General features: G+C 34.0%; 1 protein-coding gene across 4 annotated transcripts in view; it reads left to right on the plus strand.

Moving 5' to 3' along the window:
• The window catches only part of YTHDC2 (YTH N6-methyladenosine RNA binding protein C2), an 83832-nt gene that overhangs the window by 30955 nt on the left and 40581 nt on the right, over positions 1-12296 (plus strand). For all 4 annotated transcript variants that reach the window (XR_009502374.1, XM_059916893.1, XM_059916894.1 and 1 more), the window contains exons 13-18: positions 2860-3038; positions 3292-3388; positions 3467-3554; positions 3641-3721; positions 5426-5508; positions 11984-12089. Coding sequence is in view for 3 of the 4 variants with exons in the window: in XM_059916893.1 (XP_059772876.1) it covers positions 2860-3038; positions 3292-3388; positions 3467-3554; positions 3641-3721; positions 5426-5508; positions 11984-12089 (634 nt within the window). In the remaining variant the exon portion in view is untranslated. The remainder of the gene's footprint in view (positions 1-2859; positions 3039-3291; positions 3389-3466; positions 3555-3640; positions 3722-5425; positions 5509-11983; positions 12090-12296) is intronic.

Here is a 12296-nt window from a genome sequence, read left to right on the forward strand (position 1 = left end):
GTGTGGAAACTATATGGGGATGGGGGTGGTGACCTCATTTTTCATTAATTGGAGATTCACAGATAATTACTAAATTGTTAAATCAATAAATAGCAGATGATGCATGTTGCTTAGAAATACGTCAGTAAATACCAAAAGAAATGGCTAAAAGAATTGAAAAAAGGTCCTAGGCAGTGTGACTAGGAGTGGAGAGGGGTTTTTGTTATAACTTCTATAAAACCCTTGTTTATTAACACTATGTACATGTATTACTTTGATTTAAAAAAAAAAAAAAGGGCAATACTTTCAAAATCCTATGAAACTATTATAATTCTTCTTTTAGATAATTATTTTAGATAAATTTTGATATTTATATAGATTTTAGATTAGACATTTAAAGAAAAAAGATATTTAGAAGAAATTTAAAGAAAATATATTTTATAGTACATTGATAGCTTTTATCTATTTTCAACCTATAAGACTGTCAAAAAAATAATAGAGTATGAAGTTAAAATATATTAAAACATCTATTATTCAAGAACATATAAAATGTTTTATTTGACTTGGGTTTTTGTATTTAAATCTATAGATGAAGTCTCGGATATTAGATGAAGTAAACATTTGAAATATGAAATTAGTTTTATCATTTTAATTTCATTAAATGATAATGTAGAGTCTCAAAGTCTTGGCAGATCCAAATGCTAATTATGGTGTGGTGGGTTTTATTATCATTTCATTAATAGCACCAGAACTTGCAATCCTTTTAATGCTAACACTTCGAATGTTCCAGATATTGTTACGGTGTTAGGTGTAGCTGAATAGGTACTACAGATTACCATGTAAAACAGTTATCTGGATAATATTTTAATTATCCTGGCTAAGTCAGCTTTCTTTTTATTCCACAGATCATGATGTTATCAACTATAAATTTCAAATATTTAAATTAAATTTATTATGTTTGCTGGATTATTGATACTTGATATCTAAAGTTTATAGCATTAAACAAAGAACATAATACCTCCTTAATTTACCTGGTAAAAATAAGAAAACAAAAAACTTGGAATGTTTTAAATTGGATTTAAAAATTTTAAATACTACAATTATAACGTTGCAGAAGTTTCATATTTTTCCTGTTGAAAGCAGTCTTTTTTTAAAAAAAATTATTTATTTTTTATTTTTGGCTGCGTTGGGTCTTTGTTGCTGCACATGGGCTTTCTCTAGTTGTGGCGAGCGGGGGCTACTCTTTGTTGCAGTGCACGGGCTTCTCATCGCCGTGGCTTATCTTTGTTGCGGAGCGTGGGCTTCAGTAGTTGTGGCTCGTGTGCTCAGTAGTTGTGGCTCACGGGCTCTAGAGTGCAGGCTCAGTAGTTGTGGTGCACGGGCTTAGTTGCTCTGTGGCATGTGGGATCTTCCCAGATCAGGGCTTGAACCCGTGTCCCCTGCATTGGCAGGCAGATTCTTAACCACTGCGCCACCAGGGAAGTCCCTGAAAGCAATCTTATGTTATTTTTCTGCTAAGCTCTTTAAGAAAGATTGGGCTGAACTGAACTTTCTAGAAATCATATTGATAATTACTAGTGATGGCAGTTTTATATTTTCACATACAGGATGAAGAAGCAAGGGAGTTATTTCAGTAATTTCTACTGATTTTGGCTTTCGGGAAATAGCATAATCAACCTGCTTTTAGTATAGGATAACTGAATTAGTAGTCATTTTAAGCTGATACATGTAGAGTGTTTTTTTTTAATATATGAACTATTCTCCAGAATATTGTTCATAATAATGAACAATTAGAAACAACCTATTAAGAAAATGTAAATGATGACCAAAAGTTTGTGTTTTTTTAAGTTTTATTGAGATAAAATTCACATACCATATAATTCACCTACTTAAGTGTATAATCCAGTGTTTTTTAGTATGTATGTTCAAAGAGTTATGCAGTCATCACCACAGCCAATTTTGAGAATATTTTCATCACCCCAAAAAGAAATCTGTGCTCATTAGTGGTCACTTCTAATTTCCCCCAACTTTAGCAGCCCTAGGCAACCACTCATCTACTTCCCATTGCTATAGATTTATCTGTTCTGGACATTTCATATAAATGGAATCATATAATATGTGATCTTCTGTGATTGGTTCTTTCACTTAGCATAATGTTTTCAAGGTTTGTACATGTTGTAGCATCTTTTTAACGACTGAGTAATATTCCATTCTATGGATAGACCACAGTTTGTCTATCCATTCATCAATTGATGAACATTTAGGTTGTTTACACTTTTGGGATGTTATGAATAGTACTGGTATAAACATTTGTATACAGGTTTTTATGTGGACATATATTTTCATTTCTTCTTGTCTGTATACCTAGGAGTCTAACTGCTGGGCCATATGGTAACACTATGTTTAACAGTTTCGAGGAACTGCCACATTGTTTTCCAAAGTGGTTGCACCATTTTACGTTCCCACTAGCAGTGTATTAGGGTTCCAATTTCTTCACATCCTTTCTCACACTTATTATTATCTGTCTTTTTTATTATAGTCATCCTAGTGGGTGTGAAGTGGTATCTCGTGGTTTGAATTTCATTTCTCTCATGACTAATGATGTTGAACGTATTTTCATGTGCTTATTGGCTATTTGTATATTTCCTTTGGAGAAATGTCTTCAGATAGAGTTTTTTTAAAAACACTTATTGCCAAATTTTACTTTGAATAATATACTTGAAACCAAAATATGAATTACATTATAGTTAGAGTATTAATTGTCACTTACCCTCTTTAGAGTATATTGAAAATTTGAACATGGACATAATGGGAAACATTGGCCTTTAAGGGTTACTCTTTTTAATGAAATTTGACTTGGTCTGTTTTTTTCTTTTCTAGTGCTTCATTGGAATTTGGAAATTTAGATGAAAGTTCTTTGGTTCAAACAAATGGGAGTGATCTCAGTGCAGAAGACAGAGAGCTCCTGAAAGCTTATCATCATAGTTTTGATGATGAAAAAGTAGACTTGGATTTGATCATGCATCTTCTATACAATATCTGCCATAGTTGTGATTCTGGTAAATAAGTATTGTCTAAAGGAAATGAAGCAAAAATATATTCTTTGACTTAAATTTAGTATTTTGTGTGTGTACAAATTTTTATACAATTTTATTGATAATAATGCACAAATAATCTCTTGTGTCATCTTATAAGTATTAGAGTTTATCAGTACTTGAAAACACATGATGTAGTTCATTATAGTTAGTTGTTTTGATTGATCTGGTTTTACAAAGAGATTTAATGTTTAAAAAAAAGTCATTCTTCTTCAAGGTGCAATATTGATTTTCCTGCCTGGATATGATGAAATTGTTGGTCTGAGGGATCGCATCCTGTTTGATGACAGGCGGTTCGCTGACAATACTCATAGGTAAAAGCTAAAGCTTTATATTTATTGCATTAAATAACAGTTAGGTACCACAATATATTTTCTCTTAATTGTCAACAGATACCAAGTCTTTATGCTTCATTCAAATATGCAAACGTCCGATCAAAAGAAGGTATTAAAAAACCCACCTGCAGGTGTTCGAAAAATAGTAAGCTTCATAAAATCTTCTTTTTTCCATTTTATTAGTCATTGGTTTTGCTTTCATATTAACGATAACATAATATCCTATTGCAGATCCTTTCCACCAATATTGCTGAAACCAGCATCACAGTCAATGACGTTGTCTTTGTTATTGATTCTGGTAAAGTGAAAGAGGTATGTATGGATAAGTTGTATTTTTACCTAAATGACGAAGGTTAAGTTCCATAACAATAAATGCTTTTATAAGCAGAATTCATTTTAATGGGAAAATTTCTGGTTCTAGGATGAATTTAACATAGTAAATGTTGGTTTCACTAAAGTAAATATTCTACCTTAAACAATTCAGTTTGTAGGATCTGTCTTGTTATTTTAGCAAATTATACAAAAAATTTAGCCTCTGCTCACTAAATATTAGGAATAAAATAAAGGATTTGGCTAGTTACAGTGAAAATTTTGTCAATGTGGGAATTTGATTACATATTTTGTATGTTTTCTTTCTACTCATGGGCATGGACCGTGTCCCTCTTGTTCATTGTTATATCTCCAGTGCTCCACATATAGTAGGTATTCAAAAGATACTTAGTTCAGGAGAACCATGCTGATAGAAAAAAAACAAACATAAAACCAGCCTTCAGCAAATGATGGCTAGCAGTAAAATTGGGTCCATCACCTGCTTTCGTAAAAATAAATTTTGTTGGAATACTGCCATGTCTACTTTTTACCCATTGTCTGTGGCTGATTTCACACTCCAGTGGCAGATTTGAGTAGTTGCAACAGACCCCCTCTGCAAAGGCTAAAATATTTACTGCCAACTCCTGATATAAATAAAAGGCAGCATTTATTTCCTTTTAGTGTTGGAATGCCCAGCAATTCTCAGCACCCTTAATTTTGGTCGATCCTTTCACTGAAATAATTGAAAGTGATAGAGGTAGTTGATTTTTCAAGGAGAGCAATGCTATCTATGTTGGGAAAGCAAATTATGTCTGTTCTAGTGGATATAGATGATAATTTTTAATGTGAAAATATTAATTACCTTTAGGTGTTATTTATCAAGTAAACTGTGATGGTAGTGCCAAAAGTTATTTTATATACAAAATTGTTAAATATAACATTTTATTAAAAACAAAATAAGCAGCATATTTTCTAAAAATCCCATAATTAAACAATTATGAGAACACATTTGTATTTGCTCTATGTAGTTATTTTATGAAAAGGAAAGTGTAAAGTCACTGAATGATTGATGTATATATTCTAGCAATGAATTCTTTTAAAATATTTCTCTACGTAAGTTTCCACTTTAGAAGTGAAAGTATGGGGATAGTAATGGTTCTTTTTTACTTTCTCTTTTGTAACATTCTGGTTAGGCTAACTGCATTAGTAGTTCAGCAGGAGGTAAAATGGAAGGGGTTAAAAATTATTCAGTTGGGAATAGAATTACTTTAGTGATTATTGTTATTCTTCCAATCAGCTTCCTGGAAAGTATTTCAGAAAACGTCTTTCCCTGGTCACTCCTATTACCCACAGTGATGTAAATCTGATAGAAAATGACCTCAAGGAATAGATCAGTTCTCTCCAATCTTGATGCCTTATGAGAACTGACTGCCATTATCCAAGTGTAGCAGAGAAAAACAGATAGCTTAGCAAGGCACAGAATGAGGAAGTTTTACAGCTCTTCTAAGTTTAGTTTTCATTCTTTTTCCTTAGAATGTTTGTGACCAGAAATCTGGATTTTTTTTTTTTAAATCAGTACCCTGTTCTAATTAATCAAAAGGGACTTTGAATTAAACTTGATGTGCTAAAATATATTCATAATGTTTTCTGCTATTTCTTCTTAAGTACCTTTTATGTATTAACATGAAGGTGATTTAAATATTACAGAAATCCTTTGATGCACTGAATTTTGTTACAATGTTAAAAATGGTGTGGATTTCCAAAGCTAGTGCCATACAGCGAAAAGGCAGGTAATGTATATTTAATGGACATTGATTCAATTGCCTATAAAATGGAAACATTTTCATATGTATTACATATTTAATGTATATTCTACTTTCTATAAAATGTTAAAACTTTCATGTTAGTCTTAATTTTTATATTATTTTTGCAAAGCAGACCATTTTAATACTTATTTTAAAAGTCGAATTTAGGTTATGTTAAAAATAAAAATTTTTGTCTAGTATGATCTACACTCAGAAGACATAAGAAACTTAAAGAACAAAAATAAAAGCAGTGTAAGATGTAGGACTAATTTCTGTACAATACAAAAAAAGCTCCATGAAAATCAATTAAATAAAGACCACTACATTAACCTCACATATACCACATATATCTCATATATACCTAAAGAAATGCAAATTAATGAGGTACTATTTTTTACTTATCAGAATGGCATCAATGAAAATTTTTAACAACACACATAACAAGAGTTGACAAAAGCATGGGCCAATAGGCTTTCACAGTTTGCTGATGGGAGTGTATATTGATGTGACTTCTTCAGAGGATGACTTGAAACTGTTTATGCAGATCTCCCCTTTAGCAGTGGATTCCACTTCTCATAATTTATCCTGAGTATACTTGCACATGTGTGCCAAGATGTATGTTTATGAATGTTTTTTGCAGTATTATTTGTAGTAGTGAAAAGTCTAGGAACACTGTAGTATCCATAAGTAGTGAAGTGATTAAGCAAATTATATTATTGCCACACAATGTCATACTAAGTAACTGTTAAAGGGAAATATATAGATGTATGTGTTTTATATGGAATGAGTTTTCAGAAACTCATATTAATTGAAAAAAGTAAGGTATAAAACATGTATCTAGTATTTTCTTGTTCTAAAAAATATCTGTGCATGTGTATGTTTGCATGTATATTTAGACACACATATGTTGTCAAGGCTGAGATAACCATTACAAAACAATGATTGTTGACTCTGAGAAGGAGGATTTGTGGGGCTCTTGGAGGAAGGAGACTTAATTTTTATTTTATATTTTTTGTATTTTTTGTATTTCGGTTATTTACTTTAGCACATACTTGCATTACTTTTTCATTTTTAAAAAGGCAAGATTAAAAAGAGTCATATTTTTCAGTAATTATTTGGCTGATTTTTCTTGCATTTTAACTAACAAGAAAACATCAGATACTGACTTTAAGAGTGCTGCCTACTGAAGACGGTGGATACATTGATTTCTGTACTTTTTAACTTCATAGAATGCTCTTTGTTGTTGTTATTTGTTGTTGTTATTGTGTCAGTTGTCTTCTTATGACAAGTGTGGCTTGGCACATTGAGCTGGACTTACACCATGTTAATAGTATATTATCAGGGATAAAAATCAGAAATTATAGAAATTTTCTTTGTCATCTTTTTCAACAGATGTTTTTTGGCAGCCTTCACTGTGCAAGTGTTAGGGATGCAATGATGAATAAACTATGGTCTGATGGGTAAAGTTTGAGATGGGGAAATGTTGCAGTCCATCTTGGAATCCAATAAATTAAGCAATTTTAATACTATGTGATCTGCACTGTAACTGGATAATGCTTCTAGAGGAGTTAAGATAGAATCTGAGACAAATATGATTAAATAGGTAATTTGGGAAGGCATTTCTGGCAGAGGGAAAACATTCACAGAGGCCTAAAGGCAAGAGTGACAAAGAAAGTTGTTTGGATGGAGTTTAGTTTAGAGGAGAATAATGAAAAGTGAGTGGAAAGAGGTAAGTTGCAGACTGGTCCTTTAGGACCATTTTGTATTTTCTCTCTCTTCTTTTTCTTCTTAATAACATGGTTATAGTATTCTTTCACCTTTTTGAGGAATGAATAGGTAGAGACAAAAATGATGGTAGGAGGACCCCAGTAGGAGACTCTTTTCATTAATCCTGTCATTTACAATAAGGGAGAGATGAGAGTAGCCTGAATTATTATAGTGATGGTTGAAATAAAGAGAAATATAGGCATACCTCCCCTTACTGCACTTCTCAGATACTGAATTTTTTACAAATTGAAGGTTTATGGCAATCTTGTGCACCCCGTGTTCAACAAGTCTATCAGCACTATTTTTCCAACAGCATGGCTCATTTCTTGTCTCTGTGTCACATTTTGGTAATTCTTGAAATATTTCAAACTTTTTCATTATTATTATATTTGTTATGGTGATCTCTGATCAGTGGTCTTTGATGTTATTATTGTAATTGTTTTGGGGTACCACGAACTGTGCTCGTATAAGAAGGCAAACTTAATCCATAAATATTGTGTGTGTTCTGACTGCTCCACCAATCAGCCATTCCCTATCTCTCTCCTTCTTCTTGGGCTTCCCTATTTCCTGAGACACAGTACTGAAATTAGGCCAATTAATAACCCTACAACGGCACCTAAGTGTTCAAGTAAAAGGAAGAGTCGCACTTCTCTCACTTTAAATCAAAAGCTAGAAGTGAATAAGCTTAGTGAGGAGGGGATGTCAAAAAGTAGGACAGGCTGAAAGCTAGTCCTCTTAGCACCAGTTAACCAGGTTGTGAATGTGGAGGAAAAGTTCTTGAATGAAATAAAAAGTGCTACTCCATTGAACACATGAATGATAAGAAATCGAAACAGCCTTATTGCTGATGTGGAGAAAGTTTTAGTGGTCTGGAAAGAAGATCACAACATTCCCTCAAGCCAAAGCCTAATCCAGAGCAAGGTTCTAACTTTCTTCAATTCTGTGAAGGCTAAGAGAGGTGAGGAAGCTGCAGAAGAAAAGTTTGAAGCTAGCAGAGGTTGTTCCATGGGGTTTAAGGACAGAAGCCAACTCCATAACATAAAAGTGGAGGTGAAGTAGCAAGTGCTGATGTAGAAGCTGCAGCAAGTTATCCAGAAGATTTAGCTAAGGTAATGAGGGTGGCTACACTAAACAGATTTTCCTTGGAAAACAGCCATTTCTTGGAAGAAAATGCCACCTAGGGCAGGCTGACTCTCTTGTTAGGGGCTAATGCAAGTGGTGACTTGAAGTTGAAGCCAGTGCTCATTGACCATTTTAAAAGTCCTAAGGTCCTTAAGAATTATGTTAAATTTACTCTGCCTATGCTTTATAAATGGAACAACAAAGCCTGGATGACAGCACATTTGTTTACCACATGGTTTACTGACTATTTTAAGCCCACTGTTGAGGCCTGCTGCTCAGAAAAAGTGACTCCTTTCAAAATACTACTGCTCATTGACAATGCATCTGGTCACCCAAGAACTCTAATGGAGATGCGCAACGAGATTAATATTGTTTTCTTGCCTGCTAACACAACATTCATTCTTCAGCCCATAGATCAAAGACTAACTTCAGCTTTCAAGTCTTATTCGTTAAGAAATACATTTTGTAAGGTTATAATTGCCATAAATAGTGATTCCTCTGATGGATCTGGGCAAAGTAAATTGAAAACCTTCTAGAAAGGATTCACCACTCTAGATGCCATTAGGAACATTTGTGATTCATGGGGAGACGTCAAAATATCAACATTAACAGGAGTTTGGAAGAAGTTGACTCCAACCCTCATGGATAACTTTGAGGGAGGAAGTAACTGCAGATGTGGTGGAAATAGCAGGAGAACTAGAATTAGAAGCAGAGCCTGAAGATGTGACTAAATTGCTGCAATCACATGATGAAACTTTAACAGATGAGGAGTTGCTTTTTATGGATGAGCAAAGAAAGTGGTTTCTTCAGATAGAATCTACTCCTGGTCAAGATGCTGTAAAGATTGTTGAAATGACAACAAAGGATTATATTACATAAACTTAGTTGAATGCTCAACATCATTAATCATTAGAGAAATGCAAATCAAAACTACAATGAGATATCATCTCACACCGGTCAGAATGGCCATCATCAAAAAATCTAGAAACAATAAATGCTGGAGAGGGTGTGGAGGAAAGGGAACACTCTTGCACTGTTGGTGGGAATGTAAATTGATACAGCCACTATGGAGAACAGTATGGAGGTTCCTTAAAAAACTACAAATAGAACTACCATACGACCCAGCAATCCCACTACTGGGCATATACCCTGAGAAAACCATAGGTCAAAAAGAGTCATGTACCAAAATGTTCATTGCAGCTCTATTTACAATAGCCAGGACATGGAAGCAACCTAAATGTCCATCGACAGATGAATGGATAAAGAAGATGTGGCACATATATACAATGGAATATTACTCAGCCATAAAAAGAAATGAAATGGAGGTATTTGTAATGAGGTGGATGGAGTTAGAGTCTGTCATACAGAGTGAAGTAAGTCAGAAAGAGAAAAACAAATACAGTATGCTAACACATATATACGGAATCTAAGGAAAAAAAAAAAAGGCCATGAAGAACCTAGTGGCAAGATGGGAATAAAGACACAGACCTACTAGAGAATGGACTTGAGGATATGGGGAGGGGGTGGGGTGAGATGTGACAGGGTAAGAGAGTGTCATGGACATATATACACTACCAAATGTAAAATAGATAGCTAGTGGGAAGCAGCCGCATAGCACAGGGAGATCAGCTCGGTGCTTTGTGACCACCTAGAGGGGTGGGATGGGGAGGGTGGGAGGGAGGGAGATGCAAGAGGGAAGAGAAATGGGAACATATTGTATATGTATAACTGATTCACTTTGTTATAAAGCAGAAGCTAACACACCATTGTAAGGCAATTATACTTCAATAAAGATGTTAAAAAAAAAAAGAATCAAGTATATAATTAATGTTATGAGCTTACAAGTATTTTATGTAAATAAAATCTAAATCAGCTTAAAAAAAAAAAACTTAGTTGATAAAGCAGCAGCAGGGTTTGAGAGAATTGACTCTGATTTTGAAAGAAGTTCTGTGGGTAAAATGCTATCCATCCAACAGCATGGCATGCTTCAGGGAAATAGTTTATGAAAGGAAGAGGCCGTTGATGTGGTAAACTTCATTATTGTCTTATTTTAACAAATTGCCACAGCCTGCAGCCTTCAGCTGGTCAGTCAGCAGCCATCAACACTGAGGCATGACTCTCCACCAGCAAAGAGGCTGTGACTTTGAAGTCTCAAATGATGGCTAGCGTTTTTTAATAATAAAGTATTTTTTAAATTAAGGTATTCACATTGTTTATTTAGACATAATTCTATTGCACGCTTAATGTACTCCAGTATAGTGTAAACATAACTTTTCTGTGTACTAGGAAACCAAAACATTCTTGTGATTCACTTTATTGCAATGTTTGCTTTATTGCCATGGTCTGGAACCGAACCTGAAATATCTCTGAGGTGTGCCTGTGAGTAACTAATTCAAGAGATATTCAGGAGAGTAATATTGGTGATTGTATGTCCAGGGGGTGGGGGGTAAGTAATAGAGTGGAATGAAGGATGTCTTACAGGTTTCTACGAAAATTTTGTGGATGGTGGTGCTATTATTGGGGAAAATGTGAAGCGTGGTTATGTGGGGAGAATTAATTTTTGGTTGTGTTGTTTGAGTTGACTGTGGAAAATCCAAGTGGAGCTAAGAGCCTTCTGAAATACAGGTCTAGAATTAGGATAAGAAGACCTAGATGGATGGAATTTGAAGTTAGGATTATTAATATCACTTGAGAGAGAGCAGAATAAGGAGAGCAGAGGGCTAAGGTCTGACCTCAGAGGAACATCAACATTTAAGGACTGGGAAGGATAGAAATCTTTCAGAGGAGGCTGGATAGGTGGGAAAGCTAATGGGTATGTAGTGAGGGAAATATTTGTTGAAGGAAGGAATGGTCCAACAATGTCAGATTTTCTAACTTGTATCACACTGTGTTATAGTTAGGTTTGTCTCTTTGGATTATGAGCTTTGTGAGGATACGTAGGGATATTTCTGTGTCTCTGTCACTTGGCATATTCAGCCTTGCTATTAGCTGATACAGGGACTTTGGATGAAATTAAAAGTGCTTTTCCTCAAGATGTATTTCTAGTGCTTTCCAGAAAATTATGCAAGTCTCTATGACTGTGGGGTAAATGACACTCCCTTAGAGTTGTGTAATGCATAACTTCCACAACTCTGTGTTTAGTGGGCCTAAACACAGTGCTTAGTATCAGCTCTGTAAAATTGATTAAACTTAAATTACCATATATTTATTCATGCCTTATTTTTTACTCACTTTTATTTTTGTGTGTGTGTATATATATATATATATATATATATATATATATATATATATATATATAGTATGTAAATTTTTACCATTGTCTTAGAAGTATTACTTGTCAGGTAGTATCACTTGTCATTCATGAATCTCACTTTATAAATGAAATAATTGAGTCCCACAAATGTGAAGTACCTTTTCAAAGGTTAGGGGATCAGTATCAGAGTAGAGGTTCAGACTCAGATGTCCTGATACTGGTTCATTGTTCTGTCTCCTAAATCATATTGCTTTTACAGTTTCCTTATTATAGTCTTTATTCCTTGTTTGAACCTAAATTTTGTGTTTTAATTTTAAGGGCAGGGCGATGCAGACCTGGAATTTGTTTCCGGCTGTTCAGTAGACTTCGATTCCAGAATATGTTGGAATTTCAGACTCCAGAACTTTTGAGAATGCCATTACAGGTGGAAATTTACTTAACTCTATCTAAAAGGCTATTCTTTGTGGGTGAGGGAGGAGAGGAGGGACCATTTCAACTTATACTGATTGGGCTTTTAAAAAATCAATTTATAAAATAAAATTATAAAATATATATTATGGAGCGTGGTTATATATAACATATTTTTTTCTGTATAAGAAAATTTAACTCAAAAGCCTCCAAAATTTAAAAG

Source organism: Balaenoptera ricei, chromosome 3 (assembly GCF_028023285.1).
Source record: "Balaenoptera ricei isolate mBalRic1 chromosome 3, mBalRic1.hap2, whole genome shotgun sequence".
Taxonomy (NCBI): domain Eukaryota; kingdom Metazoa; phylum Chordata; class Mammalia; order Artiodactyla; family Balaenopteridae; genus Balaenoptera; species Balaenoptera ricei.